Source organism: Melanotaenia boesemani, chromosome 2, assembly GCF_017639745.1.
Source record: "Melanotaenia boesemani isolate fMelBoe1 chromosome 2, fMelBoe1.pri, whole genome shotgun sequence".
Taxonomy (NCBI): domain Eukaryota; kingdom Metazoa; phylum Chordata; class Actinopteri; order Atheriniformes; family Melanotaeniidae; genus Melanotaenia; species Melanotaenia boesemani.
Genome location: NC_055683.1, coordinates 23,679,459 through 23,701,412, shown reverse-complemented (window position 1 = coordinate 23,701,412; position 21,954 = coordinate 23,679,459). Strand labels below are relative to the sequence as shown.

The 21,954-nt window shown below is 42.9% G+C and overlaps 1 protein-coding gene across 2 annotated transcripts; it reads right to left on the bottom strand.

Moving 5' to 3' along the window:
- Window positions 1-79: 79 nt before the first annotated feature.
- Window positions 80-13,992, bottom strand: LOC121646825 (retinoic acid-induced protein 1). Of its 2 annotated transcripts, XM_041995927.1 has the most exons (4): window positions 7,390-13,992; window positions 7,107-7,200; window positions 6,118-6,167; window positions 80-1,715 (listed from the first exon to the last, which is right to left on the bottom strand). In XM_041995927.1, the coding sequence occupies exons 1-4, from the start codon at window positions 13,915-13,917 to the stop codon at window positions 1,707-1,709; spliced, it is 6,681 nt and encodes a 2,226-aa protein (XP_041851861.1). In that variant the 5' UTR covers window positions 13,918-13,992; the 3' UTR covers window positions 80-1,706. The 2 variants fall into 2 exon arrangements, with proteins under 2 accessions (XP_041851861.1, XP_041851862.1); XM_041995928.1 differs by lacking the exon at window positions 7,107-7,200.
- Window positions 13,993-21,954: the final 7,962 nt, after the last annotated feature.

Sequence of the window (21,954 nt, the reverse complement as noted above, 5' to 3'; positions counted from 1 at the left end):
GGTGCTGTTTTTGAATCCACATCGTGTCCCCAGTGTGTTAATGTCAGTGTGTGTTCAGCAAAGACAAAAAGAGCAGGCATTGGTCATAGCAGCATTGAAAGGTGCTGGTATATTTAACATTGGCGTTACAAAAAACAGTTCAAACAAAGTGATGCTGTGTTATCAAGTCCAAACAAATAGACATGAAAATCAATAAAACGGCATGCTCCCACTTAAGACAAGTGACATTCCCAAAAAGGTTCTTATTTTTTCCTCAATGGATTCTTTTAATAACATTTTATAAGCAATAACATATTCCATTTTATAGAAAATAAACATCTCTAGGAAATACTATACACAATTATATTAGTACATCACATCTTACATTTAAACAGCATCAAATACTTATGTACACTGTTAAATAATGACCTTCATAAAAGAGAACGTTTGGTGTGAAGTTTTTGCACTTTTTTCTGTTTTAATACTTAAATAATGTCTCTGTTTGATATGACCAGAATTTTAACTGACGCCCTGCACAGTGCATTGTTATATCGCATGGCAGAGTGAAAAGAGGCTACATTTTAGATACACAAACAGACAGGTGTGTTATGGAATCTGGTTTGAATGCACGTCTTTCTGCATGGCTGTGGGATAATCTTACATCATTGACATGTTTAACAGTTAATACTGAACTGTACATAGCTATGAAGTGAGATGACCTGACTCCTGTTGGATCCCTGGAGTCCTCATCAGCATCTTGTCATGATATGACGGCGGTGTGTACTGTACATATCTAATGTGTACACGGTTGAATTTAACTCTTAAACAGAATTCATATTTTTGTTTCATTTTTCATATATATATTTAATTTCTGAATAACACAAAGCCTGACATATACCAAGTGTGACGCAATGATGTTTAGTCATAATGCACAGCAAAATACATCTCCAAAGATAAGAGCATTATATTAAAATACTGCTTCCATTTTTTTCTCTCAACTCTTGGATATTGGAATATTTAGAACCTGTAAAGCACATCATGATGTACAGTTTCTTTATTCAACTTATTTTGTTTCTTGTTTTGAACACAAACTCGCACATTGAGATAGTACATCCAGTGATTAGCTGCATTTTTTTTCTTTTTTTAACTGATGGATGATGTCAAATCAGAGATGCTCTTTTTCACTCTCAGACAAATATGCACAGTTACATGGTGATAATGTGGTTGTGGAATGACAATGCGATGGCTGTCTCACACACATACACACAAACACACACACATATGCACCTACTGGTCCACAGACAGGGTGGCCAAAGGGATATTCCTGCCCAATCAGTGTCCGCCAGTTGTCTGTGGATGATAACAACCTATCCCAAGGCAGAACATGTAAGTTCCTTGCTTTGCATTTCAATCAGTCCCAATGTGCACTGGACTCCTGACAAACTCAGTCCTCCTGTTAAGCAGCGTTATCTCCATCTGCATCGCTGTAAGGAACTCTGTTGAGAAAATAAATTTCTAGTCTGAGTTCAGGGAGCAGCTGTGTCCTGCTGAGAGGTTTTCCAGAGTTTGTATTGCTCCCAGCTCCACCTCAGGACAGCCTCTGGCCAACATGCCTATCCATCATCAGTCATCACGAGGTTTTTAGAGGCTGTTAGGACAGCATTTTGCCTTGCAGGATAGGTGGCAGAATGGTGGTATTGGTGTTGGAAGTGTAACACTGGACTATCTTACAGGTCCTGCAGAAGAATAGATAAGAAATGGGTTTAAGTCACTAACACACATGGGAAAACTGTTTCTAACAGGAATGTGCCTATTTGGCTTCCCCCTCGCTGCAGAACATATCCTAATTTATGAGCTTTTTTGTGGTGGTAATTATCTGTAATCACACTGGACCTCATAGAAATGTGTAGGTAGGTGTAATGCAGGGCATTGACCTTCTAGTGCACACAGACCACTTTGTGTATGTGTGTGGGATTTAGAGAATATTTGTGCTGATCTGCGGAGTAAAAACATTAAAGCGTGTTGACTGCAGGGGGGAGATGGTTGCAGCTGACCAGTGAAACTGCCAGTGAAAAGCCAGAAATGCCAGTTTGATTGCATTGGTCTACTGATTGTAGAGCATTTACTTTCTGCTTAGACTCTTGTGCAGCCCATCCAGTATCTCTTGTTCACTCTCACAGTATTTCTCTCTGAACTGCCAGCTGCCCATCCTTATGCCCTGGATTCAACCCAGCTGCTTTGCTCTTCATCCTTTATTCTTCCCTCTTTCTTTCAGTGTTTTTATTTTATTTTTTTTTCTCTTTGAAGAGAGTGCTCTCTCTCTCTCTTTCTCTCTCTCTCTCTCTCTCTCTTTACCTCCCTAGAGTGACTCTTTCTTTGACAGCTTCAGTCTTCACAGTTTTCTCTCCACCTCACCATCACAGGGTTTCTCCCCCTTTGCTGCTCATCCCTCTTGTTCCCCTTCTTTTCTCTTTCCATTTCTGTCTCTCTTAGTCTGCTGGTCTCTGATGTAACTGCCCCCATTTGGCTTTTGTTTTAACTCAGGCTCAGCACAGAATTGTTTTTTTTTCTGTGCCTGTCTCTCTTGCACTCAGTTACATGTTTCCTCTCTGCTGGTGATCTTGTCTTGTGTTGTCTTGTGTTTTCTCCTCAGATGAACCTGGTCAGGCCTTATTAGAGTTAATCAATGAAGAGGGGACAGGAATCATAGTGCATTTTTTCTTCAGTCTTTTGTTAATGACTCTTGATTTTGTTATTCTATAATTTAGATTTTTTTAATGATGGTACCATTAGTCCAGTTTTCATGGACTTTCTGTGGGCTGGTCTGAGTTGCATCGCTTCTTTTAGTTGATTTTGGTCAGCCTATCAATTTTCTGCTGTTTAGCTGTATTTCAGTTGAGGCTAAATAAATGTATTCTTAAATAGAACCAATCTACTGAAAGACCTTTACTTTTCAAATTATGTTGGGCCTCATCTGTAGGAATCCTATGGCAAAAATATAAGCACAAAATGAATGAGAAAATTTTTAATAGAATATAAATATTGCCACTACACTTGATTTCAGTAAAGTGCATTTAAATAGACTCCCTCAAAATGCCACTGTCCATTGAAAAACTTTCTTATTCTGTGCTTGTAGCACTCAACTACATGTAAATCTATTTTTAGTCAGAGAAATGCTTTAAAACCAAGAGTTTTAAAAACATAGCAAACTAGGATTAAAGGGAATGATGAACTCTAATTCTACATCGTGCATGCCCATCATTCCTTTGTGTAATGCATATCTGCTGGAAACCAGATTTTTTTTTTCTTCATTTCTGGTCAGATTTATTTTGAATCAAATTTGTCTTTGTTTGTCTCCTGACTCGGGCCAGAAAGGTTTTGGATACATTATTGAGGAGTTCAAAAGATGAAAGACCCTGTTTTTGGTTTTGTTGAAGTTACCACCAGAGGAAAATCAGCTTATTGGTCATGTTTAAATGGTTTTTCTCTTGTGTAGAAGTTATTACAGTACACTGGCCTGGTATGATCACTTCAGCAGATAGATACTTTGAAACATTAAATGATTATATGAATTCTTTAACAAATGGAGGGGGAAATTTCTTAGCTTTCTGATGGCAAAATATCAGAATTTTCAAGCAGAATATTTTTACACAGCAACTATCACCAGGAAGAGTTAGCAGCATGTTGTCTAGCTTGCTTTTTGTGCCCATGTTTCAGTTCCTTTGCCCAGTGTGTGGCTCTGATTACTTTCATTAAATCTGGTGAAGTAGAAAAAAAAGAAAAGTTTCCCGTTCCCGCTTTAGGGGTTTGTGACATAACATGGGTTAGGGTTAGGGCTTGTACGGGATGAGTTTTACAGATAGAGCATCCGCAGCTGAAAGTCATGTGTGCGTTTGCCTTTTTTTCCAGCCCTACGGTGAACATAGGATATCTGAAGGGGACCCATGGGTGGGGTGCTGGTGTGTATTTGTGAATGTGTGTGTCTCCTCTTCCTTTGATTTGGCTGCTCATCGTAAATTGGCTCACCACAGACCCACGCACACACATGTACACACACACATACACATAGACCTTCAGATCCCTCAGCTGATGACAGCTCTGCTTCAGCCTGCTAACAACAATCTGTCTCTGACTTGCTCTCTGTTTCTCACACTGTTTCTGCTGCTTAGACGTGGGAGTTGAGGTGAAGGGAGGTGGGGAGAGGAGTAGAGAAGATGAGAAAGAAAGAGGCAGAATGGGATGAGGACGGATGAAGAGAGGACGCCTGAAAATGGAAAAAAGAACTCACAGGAGATGAGAGGTGAACAAAAAGAGTGAGGGAGCTGGAGCAGCAGGGGAGCAAAGAGGCAAAATGAGGGGAAGAGGAAAAAAAAGAGAGGAGAAAAGCAAAATAATGAGAAGGAAGATGTGGAAAGCAAGCGAGAGTAATGGTGGGGAGAGCATGTGGGGAGGATAGCTGGCAGTGATGGTGGGTGGGGTGTTTTGATCAGCAGCCAGCTTTTCATCCCTGTCAGTCTGCACAGAGGAGAACAGGAAAGGAAGGGGGAGTGAGGGAGGGAGGAAAGGATGGATGCAGAGAGGGGAGGGAGGATGGGAGGCTACTGCCACTGCTGCCTCAATGCACTGGTGCTCTCTGCTGAATGTCAGCATCTCTAACTCTGCCTACCACCCCCTCGCATTTGACCTTCCTCTCTCTGCTGCAGTATAAAACATGGCCACCAGATGGTGTCTATCCCACAGAAAAGCTGAATTTGTATTTGTTCATATTCACCCCAAAAACAGTGAGCCATTGCAACTGTGGAGGTCTAAAGTCATAACAGAGGTTGCTGGATGACAGCAAAACAAAGAGCACACTAGTGGTGTTTAATGTGGATTTAGCTTGCCAAAAAATAGAATAAATAGTTGACAGTCAGTTTAAAATGAGATCCTGGCCCTCATTATATGAACTGACACATCTGTTTTTTTTTGTTTTTTTTTTACAATGAGTAGTCTGTCCTGCCAGGGTATTGGCAGAAATGTGAAAATGCATTTTTTTTTTTTCTGTATTGAGGATATGGAAGACAGCTGAAGATGTGTGTGGGGAAAGCGCTAAAGGCTTTTAATGTTTAATCATAGCACAGCTACTGCACATAAATGCATAGTATACAATAAAATGAAGTACATCTCTATGCAGTATCATTCAGTTGAAGAACAGGTATGTGTTTTCAGAGGGAATCTATCATTATTGCTCTTCAATGTTTCTGTAAATCTTCTATAGACTCAGGAGCATCTTCTCAACAGGTAATTTGGGATACCTGCACAATATATATATTCACACTGTCAAGAATTTCTTTGAGCTACGCAGTCCCATATCATCACACTTCTACCTCTGTGCCTTAGTGTGAGGATCCTGCAATCACTCTGATCCCGCAATCACTAGTTATCTGTGCCAGGTAACTAGTGGCTGACACGTAATGTTTTTGTTGTGTTGTGTTTGGCGTTCTTATGAGGATGCTGTGCACAACTGGGTGTGTTGTTGCAAAGTGTCCCTGCCCACTAGAGGCCTGGCATTCACACTACATCGTTTCTGGTCTTTGTGTTTTCTCCTGCACGGACAGTTTTCATTCCTCTGTTGTGTAAATGCATTTTTATTTACATTTAAAAAACGCAAAGGAAAAATATTTGTGTTTTGAGTGGATACAGTGTCTTGTAAACAGGGTCTAAGCTGAATTAATTAGGTCACAATTTGAAAGAAGGAAGGCTATTGCAATTTTAATTGTGTGTAATATTATTCCCTATATACTTCTCATTTACTGTTGTTGTGTTTCAATTGATCTATTAGTCACCCATCCTCCTGTATCTATTTTTATCTTGGTGAATTTCACAATGCACACAGACACAGCCTGTTAGCCCATTACTAAGAGAGTTCTTGTAACAAGGCTCTTTATAAATGACATTTTATTCTGAATCTTGGCTCAGTGGTGGCCACATTTTAAGCTTTTCTCCGTCTAACTCTTTATCCTATTAACTGTGTTTCAATTTAAGCAGGATGAAGTCAGAATAGTGCTAATGAAGAGACTTAATGAACATTATTTCACTGTAGACAATTTAAAGACTGATTCATTCACTTGTTTTGCGGAAGCTTCTTTATTATCTTACCTCATGTTTAGGACATTTGATGGAGAAATCATCCTCATGGAATGTGCAGCCTATAGACAGGGAGAGAGAGAAGCAAAGAAGGAAATAATAAGCTACAGCATCACCGAGAAATAATAACAAATCAAACACATAGCATGATGTGGATATGCACAAAAACTTGAACCTCCCCATATAAATGGCAAAAGCCCATGTAAATAGTAGGCAAGAATTAAAAAAAGAAAAATGAGCTAGAAAAAGGTAGCAAACGAGAAAGTGCAACAGAGGACAGAGTGAGTGGATGAGTTGCAGTGCAGGCAGGCAGATATGGCTGGTGCACTCAGCAGGATTAAAAGAGCCTCGCTCTGCTCCCTGTGCTGGCTCGGCAGACGTGGCAGGCCTTCTAATCCTCACACTGTACCTCTTTGGCATGAGGTTACACACAGACACTCACTTGCATTGATAAGAATGAGTAACACTCACAAGCACAGCACAAATAGGCAACCCAGTAAAATGCACATAGGAAAGCAGTTAGGAAGTGTTACGCACAGAATGTAGATGCATGCACACACACCCACATTAGGTCCCCCGACGGCAGCATGGATGGATGGAGCCACAGGGGTTGTGGTCAATAATGCAGACAAACACAGCCTCCTCCCTCTATCTCTTCCCTTTCTCCTTCTTTTATACTCCCACTTTCATCATCTCCTTTATTCAAAGCTCCCTCCTTCTTTTCAGTCTTGCTCTCCCTCAGTGCTCTCAGACATATCGTCTCACACTGAGTAATGTTACTCCTTGATGCATTTTCTCTCTCATTTTACCCACATTCATTTTTCTTTTCCTCTCAGTCTTTTATCCCTCCCTGCTAAACTACTTTCTTCATTGGTTCTCTCCCAATTGCCCTTACAACCTAAGTTCACTTTCTGCTTCATGTTCTCATTCATGCTCCTTCTCTTTGCTTTTCTTTCCTTTTTCAATTCTCTCTCTGTTCCTCTCTCACTGTGGTCTCTTACCTATCTCTTTGGCGCAGACATAGTGGTATTTATGAGAGCAGCCTCTCCAACAGCAGCTGAGGGACGCCCCCACAATCTGGCACTTGTAGCAGCTCTGGGGTTAGTCAGACAGATGAACATATGGAACAAGACCATAAAGAAACAAACAAATTGACCAATAGATGGACATAGAGAAAAAACATGGAAAATGTCATAAGTAAGCAGCAGTTTTAAAGTCATTCTCCTTTTGCTTCCAAAACCATTTCAGAATAGTCTGACTCACTGTTGATAATTACAAACGTACCATTTGGGCTGAGTTGTTGGCAGCTTCCTTTAGTCCATATAGCCTCCCAGCTACCATAATTATTCCCTTGGTCCAGATGGCACAATTTTCATGAGCCCAATGCTCTTTAGCCTCTGCCTCCATTTGCAGCCTTTGGAACATGCTGTCATTACCCTCTTGGTCCCCTGAGACCCCTGTGCTGTTAGTCTGGAGTTGCTTCATTTTCCTGAATCTTTCTCTGAGAGTTAATCTTCGTGGACCACCTTCGCGACACAATCTTTCTGGTCTCTCTGCCCGTCTGTGGCGCCAATGATGGTGCCTGCTACTGCTGGCGTCTTGAGAGGATGCCTCTGTATTTCCCTCCTTTTCCGTGCTCATCGTACTTTCATTATTTGAGGAGGTGCCTGGCTCTTCAGCAGTGCTACTATTGTTGTCGCTGGTCTTGTCTGACTCTTCCCTGAAAGATTCTCTGTGTGTGATAGTCAAAATCTTCCGTGGAACACTGTCTTCTGTGTAGTAGGGTCCACACAAATCACCAAGGTCTTTGTAATTTGCTGGCTTCCCACATAGGCAACATGTCAGACACCTACCAATTAGTTTGCTATTCACCATGGGTCCTTGCAGCATGGCAGCAGTGTGTGGCACTACTTTTGCAACTGTGAAAGGATTCCTCATTCTAAGTATGCCCTTTTTTCTACGCCTTTGAAATACCACTACATCTTCAGGCTTATTGACTATGGCACACCAGGAGGAAAAATCTCTGGAGTTGTTAATCCGTACATAAGGACAGAATGACAGTTTAGAATTTTGATGGACTGTTTTGCGTCTGAATCTTTTCACAGTAATGACCTCAGTCTGTTTTTCTGTTACTGTCACTACAGGTCCCACAATACATGCCTCTTGGTTTTCTGTATTGTCTCTTTCCATTCTTTCTCTTTCCTCTTTTTCTCTCTCCTCTTTTATTGCCTGTTCACATCCAGCAGCCCTTACAACCGCCTCAATTACCTCAATAGCATCTTTCATCCCAGGTTTTGGCCCAGGCTTTTTGTGGATCTTCATTGGCTTGCCAGGAATCTGCTCTGATGAAGCCTTGCTTCTTTTTCTTTTGGTTGGGTTTGCTGATGGTTTTCGGCCTCTCCGTGGTTTTTGGATGAGTTCTGTGCTGACAACCTGGGGGGCCTCTGTGATCTCGTCCTGGCTAATTGGCAGCTGTACTGTGGACTCAGTGGGGGTCACCTTCTCTTCTTCCCTTTCCTGTTCTGCTGCTTCAGTGTTTGTCTCCTCAACTGTCTCTGTCTCCTCTAAAGAGGCCTGGCCTTTTCTCTTCTTCCTCCGCTGTTTAAGGTGCATTTCATGGTTGTTTTTAATGGCCCTCTGCTTGGCTAGCCTTGGTGTTGTGACTATTAGACTCCCAGCTTCCAAGGCTACTGCTGAGACATCTGTACTCTCTACCATGGCCCATCTCTTCCTTTTAGTTCTGGTGGACTTAGAGGCAGCAATCAATAGATTGTTTGTTGTTTGCTGTGTCCAGTCACCTGGAGCCCCAACTTTTAATGACGTGTCAATTGAACTTGATACCTTGTCATCTACAAAATCCTGCTGTTTACCTGGTTTAATGTTTTCCTGTCTTGTCTCGTTCTTATTAACAACCTCATCTTCCACTCCTTGTCTCACCCCCTCTGGTGTTGGGTCCTCTTTTCTCACACTGGTATTTTCTTTTTCTTCTGTCATCTCTTCTTTTCTGATTGCCTCTTCTTGATATTTCACTATGTCCTTTCCAGGGTCTATCATCTCAGTGTTATTAATCTGAGAAGATGTCTCACCTTCCTTTAAGACATGCTCAGACAGAGCCTTGGCTGTCACATCATCAGATAGGTTGCTGTCTAGCTGGGGAGTTGGTAGGTGTTTCTTTGAGTTAGGAGATGTAATTTTTTGTACCATGGCTTCATATTTCTGCCCTCTGCCTTTACGTGGTGGGAGAACTTTTGTTTTAGTGGGACATTGAGGAGGCATCACAGGCACATCACACTCAGGCCCACTGACATTTGAAAGTGTGTCTTTGGTTACTGGAGTGACCTCAGAGGCTTTCTTGGGTGGTCCACGTCTTCTTCTGGGGCCTCGCACACTTTTCTCTTCAGGTGTAGAAACAGCCTGTTCTAGCAGGGTGGGTTGAGGTTGTAAGGATTTTGGTTTGGGTTTTGGACCCCTCTTTTTCTTTGCAGGTGTTGTACAAGGTTCAGGGCTAAGTTTCCTCTTCAGTGGAGGGGGAGAATTTTCCTCAGATTGTTCAGGTGGAACTGGTGGTGTAGGTAGTGCAAGTGAGTCTCCAGAAACATCTGTTGCTTGGACTGCATCAGCACTAGTATTTAGAGTTTGCTCTACAGCAATGGGTTCTTCTAATTTTGGAGAAACGTCACTGACTTTAATTTCTGTTATTGTCTGGGTTTGAATGTCCTGCTTTACAATTTTCTCTTTTTCTTTTTGCATTTTTTCCTGTGAGGGCTTTCTTGATCTCAATACCATGTTCTTACTCTCTTTCTCTGGAGCTTTTACCTCCTGTTGTGTTTGTTTATTCTCTTGTAATGGTTTTATACCTTGGTTTTCTTGGGGAACTGGAGTTTTTAGGCTCTTTCTGCCCCTGCTTTGCACTCCTGGGAAAGGTTGACTCGTGTCCTCTTGTTGCACTAATTTTGCTTTAGAGATTGAGCCTTTTGGGCGACCCACTGTGGCTTTGATGGGAGCAGTGTCTATAGTGGGCAAAACATCTACAGGCTTTGATCCAGGCTTAGGTCCTGGTTTTGAACCTGACTTTGGACCTGGTTTTGGACCAGGTTTTGATCCAGGTTTGGGTCCAGGCTTTGGTCCAGGTTTTAAACCTGGTTTTGGTCCTGGCTTTCGTTTTACATTAGTCTCAACTTTTGGTGGCAGTTCTGTGTCATTTGGCACTGGTTTTGGACCTGGTTTTGGTCCTGGTTTTGGGCCAGGTTTTGGGCCAGGTTTTAGAACAAGTTTAGGCCCTGGTTTTGGCCCTGGTTTTGCTACTGGCTTTGGCCCAGGTTTTGGCCCTGGTTTTGGTCCAGGCTTTGAACCAGTTTTGGGGCCTGGTTTTCTCTTTACATGAGGTTCAACTTTAGGTGGCAAATCTGATGCATTGAATGAGCGAGTGCACATTCTTGATCGAAAACCATCTGTCATCATTTTGGAAGTCTGACTCGCAATAGATTCTTGATGGGCTAGGTCAGTTTGATCTGATAACAGCACAGTTTTGCTTGGAGGCATGCTTTGTTTTTGTGTAGATGAGTTGTCACCTTCCTCGTCCTTCTCCAACTCCCTCTCCAAGTTTAGCTGTCGCCTGATTGCCACACCTGAATGCATGATTCTCCTTCTGCCCCTGGCATGCTTACGTCCATATGCCCTTGGCTGAGCAGATGGGGCCACAGGCTCTGGTTTAGCCAGTGGGGTCACAGCACTAGCGCAGCTGATGCCAGGTTCTACATCCTCATCACCTTTTTTTGGGGATGGTGGAGTGTCTGCCCAGGAAGGGGCTGAGGGCAGTATTGACTTCCCTGGCAGCTGAGGAGAGTCTGGCTCCAGCACTTTAGCATCACTATGATCAATATGATCTCTAGACTGAGCTGGAGGTGCTGTCTTGTCATTGAGAGCAGAGAAGACTGGCATAGCAGAATGAGGCTGAGGAGCAGTGTCACCAATGGCAGACTCCCTTGTTGAGGCATCTGCTGCTGTAGTTAGATGGGCAGGTGCCCCTACAAAGTCATATTCAGTTTTTAACTCAGAATTCAGACTCTCTGTTCTGTTGCAGAGCTCTCCAGAAAGATTTTCTTGACTTTCTCTGTTATTTATGTGCTCTTCAGCTGATGACTGGCTAACATTCTCCCTCTCACCTAGTTCCTCGCTAACTTCTCTAGATAAAATAGGGGAGATAGAACTTTTCTGCTTTTTCTTTATTCCTTGTTGTTCTTCCTCATTCATCTCCTCTTCCTCTCCTGTCCCATCCTTCTCTACCCCTTCATTCTCCTGATCTCTGCTCTCTCTATTGTCTGAGGTGCAGTCCTCCAAAGCATCAACTTGAGGGGTTGGAGATGTGTTTTCTGAGCTGTCCTCTTTTTCTGTGGAATACTGATCCTGTTCAAGGTCACCCCTTGAAATGAAAGGCAATGTTTTCACAGAGCTCTCAGATACAGTTGGAGATTCTGATTTGAATGTTTCTGATTTCATCTCTTGACCAAAATGATCTTTGTTGCTGGAGTCAGAGAGAACTGGGGACTGTTCGACTGAGTCTCTTGCATTAGGGTCATATTTGCTCTGGACTTCTTGGTACACTGTCTCATCATAGCAGTAGTTTTTTTCTATCATCACCGTGTCCACTTTGCTGTATACAGGCGAGCACTTTTCTTCATCTGACCATTTCTCTAGTTTTTCTGTAAAATTAGTTGTGTCTGAATTTCGATCACAGTCAAGAGTGTTTTCTGTTATTGCCTCCTCTTTCTCAGCAGATTTGTCTGTCCAGGCTGATTCTTCAAAATTCTCTTTTACTGGCTCATTGATATGTTGTATATCTGATGGAGAATCTCTTTCTTGTTTCATAGGACTGGGGATTGTTATGCTTGTTGGAGACCTCTCATCACCAATGCTCTTCACTGGAGTACTCATGCCATCTCCTCCATGCCCTGTCTGACATCTGGTTGGATCAGGGGTAAGGTTGTGCAGACCTGAGTCACCAGATCTGGTTGACATATCATCTGGAGATGCCATTGAGCAAGAGGAGGCTGTGTCCAGGGTAAGCTGTGTGTTGTTATGGGCCTGGGCTGGGCTTCTGCCCTGGCCAAAGTAGTAGTAACCCCTGTCTGGTGGTTCATCACTACTGCTAGAGTACCCACCTTCATGAAGTTCCATGGGCAATGGCTGGTGCTGTGGAGTAGAGTAAGGGTCCTGCATGGGTCCCCCACCCACACTAACAAAACTGTCAGGATATGGAGGACTTTTGTACTCTTCACCCTTTTTGGATGATACTCCACTTCCAGCACTGCTGTTGCTTCCACCGCTGCTGCGCTTGCTGCTCTTCCTGTTTGCAACCAATGCCTCTGAAAGCAGTAGTTGTTGGACATTATTGGAGATGTTTTCCACTTGAGAGGTGAGTGCATTCAGACTCCACAAACTGGGGTTTGTTAGTAACTTCTCTGAGAAACGCTCTTTCATGGTGGGAACTTGTGGTGTGGTTGTGTAGCTATGGGGAGCTGCATGGGGTACGTTGGGTGAGGGGTGTGACCGTGGGGGCATCAACAGAGGGTTGGTACTGGCTTGCTCCTGCAAACCAGCTGAGGAGGATGATGAAGAGGAGGCTGCTCCAGGGGTCATAGGTGGTTGACCATACTGGAATGACTCTGGATTGGTCATTAGTGGTGAGGGTGTGGAGCTATATGAGGGTGAGCGTCCTACAGAGCGTGCAGGAGAGTGACTTGAGGAGGGGCTACAAGTCTGATAGTACTGTTCAGGCGATCTGACAGGCAGCTCTGAAAGACAGTAGTTTTGTTGGGATTGGCTGTAGTGTTGATATTTAGGGTGAGGTTCTTGTGGGCTGGTCATCGTCTGTAAAGAGGGCTGCTGCTCATAACCCCTGGAAGGTTGCTGCTGGTAACCATAACTGTTCTGTGTTGACCTGTATCCCCCCTGCTTCAGACTGCTGTGGGTGCTCATTTGTCTGGCATACTGGGAATTCGGAGGCATGTTGTAACTTTTATAACAATGGGGCATTGGACTGCACTTCTCCACGTATGGCAATGGAGAGGGGGAATGCTGTGGGTAGTGCAGGTGACTCTGGGGATACATAAGAGGTGAAGGGGTAGGATTAGGAGGGTGGGGCTGATGGTGGGGGCTCGTATAGGTAGGAGTAGATGGCTGGTGGCACTGAGTTTGTGAGTGTCCTAACATGTTTGGGTCCATGTATTGGGAGGAGCCAGGTGTGGGGGCACCAACAGCTTCCAAACGCCCCACCGTCTCCTGGTCATACTGTGCTAGTTGGGATGGGTCTTCCCACTTCTGCTGCAGGTGCCCCTCACTCATATACTGGGCTGAATAATTCCCCATATGGTTACTGTAGCCCCCAGGACCTTGTAGGTGCTGACTGGGGCTTGGTGGGGGAACTTTGCTCCCTCTAAAGGATTTCTTTGTGTGTGAAGCTGCTGAACCTCCATTTCCATTTCCATTTCCATTTCCATTTCCATTTCCACCATTTCCAGGGTAACCAGCATAGGTTTGCTGGCTGTAACAGTCCTTGGATCCACCTCCAATTCCGGCTCCTCCAGTGGGAGGCATGCTTGCTGTGTTTGCTAAGGAATGGGCCTCATACCCTGACCTGGTGTGCCCTGGACCTGGGCCCGGATGTGGACCAGGGCCCGGATGTGGGTGCTGTGGGTGGGGATGATGCGGGTGTTGTCGGTAGGTCTCCAGGCGGGATAATTCATGGGGCTCCTGCTGGTAGCAGGGTTGGTTGCTGTGGTAACCACCGCTGCGCTCACGGAAGGACTGCATAACTCACTGCTTCTGTAGCCAGAGCAGGGAGGGGGAGGTGAGGTGAGACGGGAAGGGGGGAAGGGGGGTTGGGGGTTCTGAAGGTAGGGACAGAAGGAGAAGAGAGAAACACAAGGAAATGAGAGGGTTAGTGCTGTTGAGGGGTTTAAACATTCAGCATTTTCTGCTTTAATATTCAATACCTACTCTCTGAGAAAAACTGAGAATTAACTTTTTTACTGTTTATTTTGCACTCATTCACACAAACATTTAGATACACACATATGTACACACCCAACAGGGTACAGTGTTATGTAGATTTTCAGACACATATTCATTCAGGTAATTGAATTTCTCTAAAAACTGTTCAAAGTATAAACAACAATATTTTCTGGTCTACTTTTAGGGAAATACCAGCTCAAGTTGGACGTCTGGATTTGTGATGCAGTCTTAGGTGTATGGAAAGATGAATGAACTTTCTATTTTGTTGTCTAATAAATAAATATATTGTGTATGTACATAAATATGTAGGCATGCATGAACAAGGCAGCTGTTCAAGTGTAGTCCACAGCATGAATCCAACAACTGCATGAATAACACCGTCTTCCAATTCAAACTGAATTCCTCACATAACCATCATAGGTGTTTGCCCTTTTTTCCAGATGAATAAATAAGAATGAATAAGAGAATTAGACATTACTATTTGGATTTTCTGCCCTTTTTTCAAAACCTCTCCCTGATACTACAATTTGCTATTTTAACAGTGGTTAAAGTTCCTTTTGGTTCTTTTTTTAAAATCTGAGCCCTCCACTACTCTCTGTCTTTTCCTAATCAGATGCAGACCCAATATCCTCTAAAGGAAAGCAGGAAGTGTTACAGTGTATTTGGGTGCATGCTATAAGTATAGATGTCACATAAGGTTGGTCTTGTTTGTAGTTTGCCTATTTTAGTATGTGAGTCTATGTGAGGACCATAATCTTTTGTCTGTCTGTGCATGTGTGCATGTTTGTGAGTGCATTTATACAAAAAAGCAAAAAAAATCAAAACAAAAAACACAAAAGGAAGAGAGTAGGGGTGGACAGTCTTCCTCCTTTATAAAAGGAAAACAGTCACCTAGAGTCTGTGTGTGTGTGTGTGTGTGTGTGTCAGCCAGTTTCAACACAATATCCCAGCATTCAACCCATCCCAGGGAGAGTGGTGCATCCCACCAGATGCACAGGAGCATTATTCATCTCTGAAACACAAACTGTGTGTGCGTGTGGATGTGTGTGATAAGGGAAATCAGTATGTGAGTGTTGCAAGCATTCATTCCTGTGTGCATAAGCCTTCATATGAGTTTGTAAGAGTGTGTGTTGGTCTGTTTGTGTTGTACACTGCAGGTCCACAGCTTTTGCCAGTGTACAAACACTAAATTTGGATTCACAAATACACACAATAAACACAACTAAATTCCCGTAGAGATCTTCTCTCTACCCTCCTACCATTCTCCCTCCTTTGCCTCCAGCTTATTAGTCCTTCACCTGGAGTAATGTGTGTATGTGTGGATATGTAATGACCTAAAATAAGAGGCTTGTAGAGGACAAGGAGTGGGATTCACCCAAACTAAGTTTGCAGAGGATAGCCAACAGGATAGAATATGATACACTTGCTTTTTAAATCCTGTGTTAAGGTCAGACATCTACCTGTAAATTTGTATTCATTTCTGTCATATCTGTTGTTTTCACAATAGCCCATTCTGAGAAACAGTTAATTGGATTTTTCTCTGATTGTCTTTCACCTAAAACAGTGCAAACACACCAGATAAACCTCCCAAATCAATTTACTCCACCTGTGCTTCTGTCTTTTTTCTCTAAGTCAAACACATGTGTGTACAGTGGTGTCTATATTCACATCACGTCTCCTTTCCACCTCCACATTGCACCTCCTCCTTCCGCTGTTATCTTCCACAGAGAAGCCTCTTATTGTAGAGCCGTCCCACTGCTGTATTTGTGGATGCACTATGTCTCTGCTTCAGTAGGGGTCAGAGGGGAGAGAGGATGAAGAATGCATGCTGAGATCCCCGAATCTTCCCTGTTGATTTGTCTGTCCATCTGTTTGTCTGTCTATTAGGTAGTGTTTGCATTGATTTTGCTGGTGCTTGACCACAAAGATGGAAGGATGAAGGAAAGACAAGCACACATATTGCACACTATCTGTCTTTTGTTCACACATACACATCTACAAGCCCACCAAACACTTAACAAGACACCCACATTCTGTTGCTTTTGTTTACGTTTGTTTTAATGCTGTCCTTATTTTTCTTTTATTTAGCCTTCCTTCCTTAGGAACTGACAATCCTTTTGCAACACACACCATTATGTGCCTAAGAAGGTCCATTGTCTTTACTTCAACATCTCTCCCTCTTTCACACCAATCTTTCTTTTTCCCCGTTAAAGAGGAAAATAGCAATGAAAGGGAAAGACAACAAGGCGTTGGGGGTCTAATGGAAAGAGAGGAAAAAAACAAACCAGTGGAGGGAGGGTGAGAGATGGATTGTGGGGGGATGCAACAACAGGGAAGGAGTGATAGAATGATAGGTTTGATGAGGAGGAGGAGGAAAAGGGGGTGCAGAGGACAGAAGAGGACATGTGATTTACTGAGTGCGCTTTACAACCTATGCTCATGGGAAATATGAGTTGTAGCAAATGCCACACATACATGTTCATTCTCTTCACACATGCAGGGGCATATGAATGCAAAATTGTAGAGTACAAGCAAGTTTTCAAGCTGGTGCGGTTCTTAATTAGCAAAAGGTTTAAATTTTGCAGACAAATATGAGCTGCTAGAAGAGTGATTGATTACCAAGGATGCAACCCAGCTCTTATCAAAGCAGCTGCCCTTATCTTTATTGTTAATGCTGTAGTTTGAGTGCTTGTGTGTGTCTCCATACCCAGAAGGACCTTTTCTTCTCAAGCATTGGGATGTGTCTGTTTGCAAGTATGTTTCCAGGATGGAAGGACAGAAGGAAAAAGGAAAGGGAAGAGGAGAAGAGTGAATGGATGGTCCACTGGATGGTTCATAATGCGCAGAGCTGCGACTGGTTGCAGTTCCCCCCTTCATTCTTTTTTTATCCTCTCTTCCTCACTTTCATCACATCATCTTCAGAGGCCGCTTGAGATGGGATTTATCGCTTTTCTCAACACACATGCAAACACACACACACATACACACACACACACACACACACACACAAAGGCAGAGAGACATCTCGCTCATTCCGTCAACTCTGGCTCTGAAGCACTTTTGCTTCAAATCTTTTTCCTGCGCTCTGTCTGTCTGATGCCAACAAACACCCGCATGCAAATGCACAAACACACACAAGTGGAGGCACACAGAGCGGAGGGATGGAACGTCTCCCTGTGTGTTTACCTCTCCAGTCATCCTGGTTAATTATGCATGCAGAGGCAGTTTGCTGGGGAGGGGGGTGGCTTGGGAGGGAAGCACACATGCACTCACACATCCCATCACACATTTGCAAAAAGTCGCACTTCACCACCACGCCAGAATCATTCCATTACAACCCAGCACAGCACACGCTAAAGCCAAGCTCACATGCTTCTCAACAACCTGACAATGCACTTAAATAAACCAAACATGCCACGCTTCCAGCTTCCCTTTCAGAGAGCACACACCCATGTCTAACACATCTGCCTTTAACACTCTGCTTAACACAGCATGCGCCAAAATAACACAGCAACCCACCCCACTGCTGCTCCCAATCAGCACACTGCAATCCCTTTCCTAATTACACACACTTTAACACAACGCATAGAGCATTCAGATGCCTCCAACTAGCAGCCTCCACCTTTAGATTTCCTCTGTGCATGTTCCCCTCTCTGTTGGTACTGTGCCCTTTCACTTGATATACCAAGGTTCAACACGATGGACAGGCAGGCAAACCGATGGAAAGACAAAGACACAACATCTCTCTATATATCCTCCTCTCCTCTGCAGTGTCTGACCAGACTATGTGGGTGGCTTCCAACCCAAGAGAAAGGTTTACAAGTTTGAGGAAGCCAATATCTGCTCCGACGTTTGTCAGTGTCCAGTTGTCATGACAATCAGCTAGAGGTCACAGGAGGTCACTGGTAGCCAGTCACATAGATTATTGGAAGACACATAGAGGGGGCGGGAATGTGTCATTAATGCACACAGACAGACAGGCAGACAGATGTCGATTTGAGGCCACTGGACAGGTAGCAAATAAACTCAATCAGAGGACTGACATTGTGGGAGTAGTGGATACATAAGCAAAGTGTTCAATAGATAGGAAAAATGAAGGGAATCGGTCAAAAATTTATAAGTAATCGACCTGTTTGTTAATCTTGCGTTATCAGTGTAGCCTCATGTGATTTATGCAAGTCCTTTTAACGGAAACCATCAAAGAGTGAGGAAAATGAGCCTTGCCAAGGTTGTAGTTGGAGACCATTTTGGTTCAGTGAAGGTGGCCAGATAATGTGAGATCTGTGTTTGAGTGTGTGTTTGTGTGTGAGATGTTTTCTCGTCTCAGGGGCATGGGGATGACTCATCAGCATTCACAGACATGACTGGCTATTCCATCACAGATGAAGATGGCACTCTTGACACACAAATGTGTGCAAGTACACACAATACCATGAACACCCACTGCACACTCCACGGAGACATATGTAAAGTTGGTGGATGAACAGGAGGACAGACAGATTCACCGCTGCAGCTTTAGCATTAAAGATTGAGTAAAGGTCAGAGAAAAAGAAGCAGATGTGTCTGTTTGTGACAGCTCTTTAGTGGTCCTAACTTGCTAAACTGTAAAACAAAATTATTTTATGTCTTTTAAGATAAAACCAATCATGTAGTCGACTTTGGTAAAAATGTATTTCTCTTTTTTCTTACGCCTGTCTTGATCATGTCAGTAGTGTCCAGTGACCTTTAGCAAGTTGCAACTTCACAGCAGGACATGCTACACACTAGAAAAATACAACAACAGCAACAGCTGGGTCTGTGGTTACCATGGTAACTGGAGAGGCAGTGGCACTGAATGAGACTAAGGTTGAAAACTGCAATGAATGCAGTGAATGAGGATAATTTGGCAAAGGGGACTCACCCATTCAAAACATTTATTTGTATACACATGTTTACGCAATAATGTGGAAAATTATTTGTTATTCATATCACATAATTTCCATTCTCATTCTGCTTGACCTGAGTACGGCATTTGATACTATCTCACACACCATCCTTCTGGACAGACTGATTTCTGTTGGCATCACCCAAAAGCTTTCTATAAGCTACAACTAGTATATAACACAGCAGCTCATGTTATAACAGTGACATCATCTACATCCCACACTACACCTGTGCTACAAAAAACTCCATTGGCTCCCTGCCACATACAGTATCTCACATAAGTGAGTACACCCTTCACATTTTTGCAAATATTTTAGTATATCTTTTCATGAGACAACACTATAGAAATTAAACTTTGACATACAGAATATCAAAGTTTAGTTTCCATAGTTTGATATTCTGTATAACAAATACAGTGACCTTGAGTGTCAAGAAAGGTGCCTATAAATAAAATGTATTATCATTATTATTATTAAATGTAAAGCTGTATAGATCTCTTAATTAGATTAAAGCTCATACATGAAAGATATGTTTTTCTATCTTGTATCAGTTCCGCCAAATGTCTTATACAGTGAAAAGTTTACAAACGCTCTAACCCCCACCAAAGAGTCACTAAAGGATCTGTTCGTGACATACTTGAAGTGTTTATTATAAATTAAATTGTAGTTTTATAACTATAGGAAGGAACATTATAGCACAGGGTTCCTTAGCTCTGGTCCTTGCCCTGCAGGTTTTAGTTCTTTCCCTGGTTCAACACACACATTTCAAATGAAACATTTTTTCTCAACAGCTTGTTTTCAGGTTCTGCACAAATCTGTCAGTTAGTTATTCATTTGTACCTGGTGTGAAAGCAGGGAATCAGCTACAACCCTCAGGGCAGTGGCTGAGAACTGAAGTTAAGGAACCCTGTTAGCTAAATGTCTTGTCATTGGTTAGTTAGCTGCCTCATGCTTTGTGTGTCATATAAAAACCCTCAACAAAACAAATAACCTCATAAAAGCTGGTGACCAATCAGAACAGACTTGGTGTTTTCAAAGTGGGTCTTAAGGTGAAAGGTGCTGAAACCAAATGTATCTGATTGTTCTGCAACATTGTACAGAATAAAAAAATTAAGATTTTTATTTTAACATTAAAGTATGTAAAGCTGCAAATGGATTCTTTAATTGGATCCTTGAAAGAAGAATGTTTAAGAGAACACCACTGACCTTGTTTAATTTTTTTTTAAAGTTATGCAAAGGCTGTATTGTTTCTGACTGCATCACATAACTGCTGATGGATTGGTTTACCCAGACAGAGACAGAAACGAGAGAAAAAGAGCCACATTTGGTCAAATTTTCACCGTCCAGACCCAAATCTGCAGCAGGACATTAGTCTTGTGGTCTCTTTTGAGAAACAAACATCAGTTTTAGTCGTCAGCACACTGATACTTCACAGTCCTGCAAGGACGTAACACAGAGTCGCTTTAGTTTGATACTGAACAATGGGCCCAAGATGAGCATGTGGGCTGTGAAAGGACAAATCCTCAACACCTATTTCTTTTTATACCCTTTTCTTTCTCTTTTTTTAAACATCCGTCTATAGCCTTGACCCAAAATCACTCAGTCATTCCTTGTTCTGCTCTTGCACACAACTGTCATTTATCTCTTTTTAAAATCTCTTTTCTTTCTGTCTCTCCCTTCGTCTTTCAGCACGGTCACCTCCAGCAGCTGCCGAGCGTTGCCCTTTGAAGGACTAAACCTGGCTTTGTTGACATGGTAACGCAGTGATGAGACAGGTGGGGATGGAGAAAAGGTGAGGGATATGTGAGGGAAAATGGCACACATGCAATCAAGCACACACACATCACATTGCTAGGCTCTGTTTTTTTTATTTTTATTTCTTTATTTTTTTCAGCAGAGCTTGTCGTGGATACTTGGGTATGTGATGAGAATCAAAAGAAAGAAAACTGATTGCTCATTTCCTGCATGTGTGTGTCCCTGTGCTTGTGTGCAAGAGAGTGTGTGTCTGTGTAGTGGCAAGTGACAACAAACTTGAATCAATATCAACTTGTGCCAGTATTTGCTAATATGTGCTCATGCGTGCGAACCTTTTACATGAACATGTTTGTGGAAATGGACTTGAGGAGAGCTTTAATGATCAAGTGTGACTGCCTGCAACACCCCTGCAGTGTGTGTATGTGAGTGTGTGTGTTGGGGCATTGGTGGACTCTGGATAACCTCCCTTGGTGCAGATGGAGTGAGACATACAACCACACAAGAAGAGCAACAAAGAGAAAGATGTGCTCTGTGGATTAATGTTCCCATAGTGTAGATAACCTCACCCATGCCCAGATACTTTCTGGTTCTATTTTTTCTCTTGTACACACACATACACGCACACACACACAAACATGTGCACACAAGGGAGTTGGGGTCTTGTAAAGTGGGCCGCAGAGCTACTTGGTATTCCATCAGAATCCTCCAGCGAAGGAAACTGTAGAGCAGAGGAAAGAAACGATGCAGGAGGAAGATTGGAAGATGAGAGGAGAAGACAAAAGCAAAGCAATCAGAGCTGAGAGTGTCTGGTACGTTTTCATACATGCTGGGGGCTGACACACAGTCAACTTACTTAAAACTTATTTCAAATGCACAAGCTATGATGTACAGTACCTGCTTCTTTCCAACAAATGCGCAGCCTTTTGAGGTTGGGAAACAGATGTGGAAATGGCTCATACTTTGCAGTGACCCATTTTGGTTTGCTTAGTTCTAGCACACATTACTCCCACACACAGACACACAGACACACACACACACAAACACATACACCACCCATTTTCTCCAGGTATTTGAGTGGAGTGTCGTACCGTGGGATGACCCTGCTGGGGTTCATGGTTGGTTCCACTTCCATGTTTTCCATCCCTCTTCTCATTTACAC

Bases quoted from the DNA above. Each gene is read 5' to 3' on its own strand.
- LOC121646825 (XM_041995927.1), bottom strand. From the start codon at position 13,917: ATGCAGTCCTTCCGTGAGCGCAGCGGTGGTTACCACAGCAACCAACCC. The intron at 7,201-7,389 runs GTACGTTTGTAA...GACTAACCCCAG, and splicing joins CCAACAACTCAGCCCAAATG to AGCTGCTACAAGTGCCAGAT. The intron at 6,168-7,106 runs GTAAGAGACCAC...CCCTGTCTATAG, and splicing joins TGTCTGCGCCAAAGAGATAG to GCTGCACATTCCATGAGGAT.